This window comes from Frankliniella occidentalis, unplaced genomic scaffold (genome assembly GCF_000697945.3).
Source record: "Frankliniella occidentalis isolate FOCC.00 unplaced genomic scaffold, Focc_3.1 Scaffold3787, whole genome shotgun sequence".
NCBI classification, from domain to species: Eukaryota; Metazoa; Arthropoda; class Insecta; order Thysanoptera; family Thripidae; genus Frankliniella; species Frankliniella occidentalis.
The window spans coordinates 1-5,099 of NW_026270840.1; the positions used below are offsets into that span (position 1 = coordinate 1).

At 54.6% G+C, this 5,099-nt stretch overlaps 1 protein-coding gene across 1 annotated transcript; it reads right to left on the reverse strand.

The window, feature by feature from the left end:
* Positions 1 to 6: 6 nt before the first annotated feature.
* Positions 7 to 3,838, reverse strand: LOC127752085 (lysophosphatidylcholine acyltransferase-like). Its single transcript, XM_052276645.1, has 4 exons — positions 3,810 to 3,838; positions 3,542 to 3,739; positions 1,545 to 1,762; positions 7 to 810 (listed from the first exon to the last, which is right to left on the reverse strand). Exons 1-4 carry the CDS (start codon positions 3,836 to 3,838, stop codon positions 746 to 748), a joined length of 510 nt encoding a protein of 169 aa, XP_052132605.1. The 3' UTR covers positions 7 to 745.
* Positions 3,839 to 5,099: the final 1,261 nt, after the last annotated feature.

A 5,099-nucleotide genomic window follows, 5' to 3' on the forward strand; every position in this document is an offset into this window, starting at 1 on the left:
ATTATGAAATTTAAAATGTTTAAGGGTCTGTATGGGGATAGTTCAGCTTGGAAGCCCTTCCTCCTCTACGTTCAATTTCTGCCACCCAAAACACTGACAGCTTGTGCAATCGCTTCTTGGTCATGATCTACATACAGATATGAGCACAACGCCTCAGAAAAGGCCAAACGAACACAGAAAGAATCTACACCACAAAATTCCACACCAAAAACAAGAGTTAATTCATACGTTTCGTGCGTGGCGAATGTTAAGTACTGACGGAGGGCATATAGTGCATGTCTACAGAAACACAATGCAACCAGAAATACCGTAAAAACCGATAGCTAGCGCGTCAAGGATCTAACTATTGCTTGGCTCTTTTACCTGAGCTGGAACGACTACGCAATACTAATGATGTTTCAGTCTGCAATGAAATCGCGTACTGGAAAAAACACAGCTTATGCGAAACTTGGAAAAAAGGTAAAGTAATAAAACTGATATTGGATCACTGTCGGTTGATTTAACTTTCATGCGCATCGTTCCCTTTCTTTTTCTTTTCATGGATAAAAATGATTGAGGGAATGGTTGATGGTCTCTCTTGTCTCGGGCGACGTACTTCGCAGCCAGACGTTGCGTCCACTCTCCCGTCGGCAGATGATGCTGGGGAAGCCGGTGAGGTAGACGATGCCCGCGTCCAGGAACGTGGAGTGGGGCGCGGCCACCAGGACGGGGGCCTCCTCGCGCGCCGCCTGGCGTCCCTTCACCTCTAAGGACATGCCGCCCCACTCGTACGACCAGCGGCCCAGCACGCTGATCCAACGCCGCACCGTCCTAGCAGGGCAGCCAACGCGCACCATGAGAAGCAGCGCCGGCCAAAGTGCCTTTAGCGGCGCGTACGATGGGTTGCCTACGCCCCCGGCGGGCCCGCGGGCCCACAGACGAGCCCACAGGCCGGCGCGGCAGCCCGGCCACCGTCAGAGGCCGTTGGGTCACCAACCTGCAGGCGCCCGAAGGCCCTGGCGACTACACAGGAGGGCAATGCCAGGGTAAAAAAAAAATCAAAAACAAAAGAAAACGATGCGAGAAAAACATTTTGACGGTTTTCTCATTTCGGGGTGATGTAAGTACGTTGCTGTCAAGCCATAGGAGGGGGGGAATAATCCCGAAAAACGTGGAGATCAATAACTTCCATGCAAAGTTGAATCGTAGTACGACCATATAAGGCTATGAATGAGAGAAATCGAGTTCATGCCCCGTGAAGCACCGTGGCAAAGTACAAGACATGCTACTATAGTCTACTACATCACTACTACACTACAGCACTACACGCCCCACCGTCTGCGACGAAAGCGACGCGGTCCAAGGTAGTACATGATATGGAAGCAACAGCACGAGCTAACAGCACAGGCACACGCAGAAACACACGCAGTCACAAAGGGGGGTGGTTGTTGTTCACACAGCAAACATGTAAAAGCGGCTCAGGCTACAAGCAAGGATAACGACATGGAGAATGGTAACGCGCGCCGAGGACGGCGGCGGGGTGTGGATGGTGTTGGTTGACGTACTGCCGAAGAAGGGCAGGTGTCCGGTCTCCCCCTTGGCGACGACGCTGGGGGCGCCCAGGCAGATGACGGGCAGCGCGTCGAAGTAGGACGAGTGCGGGGCGAGGGCGAGCACGGGCGCATCCTTGGGGGCGGCCTGGCGCCCCTTGATGTGCACCCGGTGGAAGCCGCCGGCCGCGAACAAGCCCCGCATCAAGAAGCACAGAACGTTCTTGGTGTCTCTGCAAACCACACACACACACGCTCACTCGACTCTCACTCACGATCGGCGCGGCGAGTCAGAGGGAGAGGGCCTGCTTCCGATGAGCAAGGAGGGCATTGCTGCGTCTGCGGAATATATCGCGCCCGCCCGACGCGGTGCTTTCGACACGTAATCGCGTAAACGTTAGTATTGCTGACGCCTCGGCCACGCCTGGCCGTGGCCGACAAGCGGTGTATGTACAAAACATCAACTCACAGGGTCCCCCCGCCCCCCAACTTTTATGTGGACAAAAAAAAAACATAAGAAGAGCGTGTCTGGAAATTCGCTTTATATAAATGCAAGACGAAAATCACTGACTTAGACGCATGCAGAAAGTATAGAAGACCCCCTTTCCGATGCTCTTTTTTTCCTGAAAATTTTGGAGTGAAGCAAGAAGGATGTGACGAAAATGAATGTCTGGTACACCCAGAAAAATCGTTTCTTGTTTCAAGTAAATTTTTCCTTGTTTCAGGTGCACGCTGACCAAAGATCAAATTTACTCTTTACTCTTGAAACAAGCTGACATTTTCTTTCGAATGAGAGAAAAATCTCATTCCAAATACAAAATTGCCTTGTTTCAATGGTGAATTTCATCTTGTGTCAGCTTGCACTAGAATCAAGAAACTATTTTTTGTGGGTGTAGTAACTCAGTAAAAATGAATAGAGCCCAAAGAAGAAATGCGCCATCAATAACTCCGATCCGTCCGAGAATTAATCCGGACGGTAGTATTTACACATTTATGTACAATAGTAGGGAGGGTATGACAGGTCGAACTTTTTTTTAACGCTGCCTTGGGAGTCATGGCCCCCTGTGGGTGCAGTGTGCTCACCTAGTCTCCTTAAGGCACACTCACACACGCACACATTGCCACGCCAGGAATAGCCCTTCGCGGTCTTGCCGCGCCTCTGCTGGGCCTCTCTCTCCCTCCTCTCTAGCGCCTCTAGCCGGCGCGGCGCTGGCGGGACGAGCGCCATTGTCTGTTTTACCATCCCACACACCACCCGAAGTGAAAAACCAGACTCTACTTTTTTCGCCGGCCGGTATACGCGAAAACTTAATGTCGCGAAGGGGTTGATCCGACGACATGCGTCCCGGTAATTTGTCATAACCCCGGCAGCCGCGAGGGTCACTGGACGCAGCGAAGGACAGTATCACGCGGGAGAGCCTTTGCTTTCCTTTCCGTCCGCGTTGATGGACTCGCGAGGCCCGGGGGCGGTAAGGGATTGTCGGGCTCGTCCCGTTAGCGCGCAGCAGCCTCGGGCCCCCCTCGGGCGCTGCCGGCGCTGCTGCTGGACCATTGTGAGGCGCAGGTGGCATTGTCGGGCCGTACTGCCTCGTCACCGCGTCGTCGTCGTCGTGGCCCCGGGCCCCGGGCCCGGGACCCTCCCGACCATCAACCTACTAACCGCGCCGCACCGCGCAGCGCAGCGCCGCCCGCAGCGCACGCACGCACGTGACGCGCACGGCCACGACAACACCCCGACAAAAACACTGCGAAACGGAACGCGACGGTCGACGGTGGCATCGAGACGGTGCCGTTGCTTGCCGAAATCGGTGCCGCGCGCGGGGTCGCATCGATTTCGGCATTGAAACGGCAACGTTGTTTGAATGTCACAAAAACTTTACTTCCGTACGGTAACAACAATTATGGTCATCAACGACAGCAAAAACTCTTTAAAAAAAATCAGTATCAACTGAAAATCAGAGACAGTAGAAAAACTTTCATAACAGGGGGAACAGGCCGGCGCGGGGGCTTACTTCCTCCAGCCGGTCATGGGCTTGGTGCGGAGGTCCTCCTCGCTGAGGCCGATCAGCCCGACGCAGGCCAGCAGCCAGGCCAGCACCAGCAGCACGGCGATGGCCGCCACGCGCAGCGGCAGCACCGTCACCGTGAACAGCAGCGTCTGGAACAGGAGCAGTGCGTAGCAGCGCGCTGGCAAACAACACCCCGAAGAACTTCAATATACAATATACAACCATGTTTATATTTTATTAATTTTCATAACTGCAGTAGGAGTTGATTGACTCTTTTCTGAGCTTTTCCCTTGTTTCCATCTCGGAATCCGCAAAATGGCGAAAAATAATTGATCGCCCAACTGACTAATTAACGACGACGTAATCCATTGTGAGTTGGTGGGGGAGGGGTGGAGGTGGGGGTTCGGGGGCTCCCTGATCTTAGTGAATGGCCCGAGCCGCGGTGGTCCATTTAAAGAACGCCGCCCGGCTGCCAAGCGGCTGGGGGTCGTGTCATGCACCGCGCCGGTCAGCACGTGGCGTGTCGTGGGGCGGCCCCGCGCATCACCACCGGCCAGAGCGCGAGTGAACTTGACCTCGGCGGCGAAAGAAAGCGAAAACTTGATGGCGGCACGCGCCTTGCCCAGTGGGGTGCACCGATGAAACAAAACGAGGCGAAAGTGTTGGACAATGAATGGGATAATGTTCTCTCCAGCAGGGCATCACATCACAGCTGCTTCCGGCCAACAGCTCGCACCCGCCCACTGTTTAACCGGAAGTTCGGCTAGACAAGGACCCCCCCGGTCCTGACCCGTGGGAAGCCCTTATCGGATTTCCCCTTCCCCGCCGCGAAGGGGGAGAGCCAAGTTGGGCCCTTGAGGGCTGGACAGAGGGGCACATTTAGTTGGTGCTTGCTCAAGCTTTGAACCAGTCAGCGCGTATTCGCTGGATACCAAATCGTCCCTTTCCATTTAGAGTAGGGGTGCCTGTAGCGGTAGCAAGGATATGGATTTTTCCAGTGAGTCTTGCAACTTAAATGGTGTACTTCGGCGAACGGAGGAGGAAGAATAGCATATGCTCTACTCGGTAACTCGGTTCTACGCGCTATTTTTGTCCTCTCATTTCGGTTAGCCCATAAGTAGTATACTCTATATCTTTGTCTTCAGAAAAGTCACGTTTTTGACCTCATCTTGCATAGGACAGAGCGGGACAGAGTACCAGCTTGGGTGTAAATTGTCCCTACGGTACAAGGCTTGAACTCAAGTCACAACAATCCGAGTAATAATAGAGGCAAACAAAAGTAGAGCCGCTAACATTCCCGGCGGGCCGCGTGTCAACGCAAGGCAGCCAGGTGTGTGCGGTGTTGTGGCGAGCAGGGAAAAGAAGATGGCGCGTGACGCGTGACGCTGACGGTACGCAGACTGCGCGCGATTTACGCCGCTCGGCCCGCCGCGGCCCCCTCCCGTCCGGCAGCCCGGCATGGGGCCCGGCTGGCGACCCTCGTCAAAGCGGAAAGTGCTGAGCCATGCGCATGCACCTTGCTCGCGGCCTACCGCGGGGGGAGCGGCAAGCTGCCAGGAGC

Coding starts and splice junctions, on each gene's coding strand:
- LOC127752085 (XM_052276645.1), bottom strand. CDS start 3,838: ATGGAAACAAGGGAAAAGCTCAGAAAAGA. Junction 3,740..3,809: donor AGGGAAAAGCTCAGAAAAGA/GTCAATCAACTC, acceptor TGTATATTGAAG/TTCTTCGGGGTGTTGTTTGC. Junction 811..1,544: donor ACACCTGCCCTTCTTCGGCA/GTACGTCAACCA, acceptor CTGCCCTGCTAG/GACGGTGCGGCGTTGGATCA.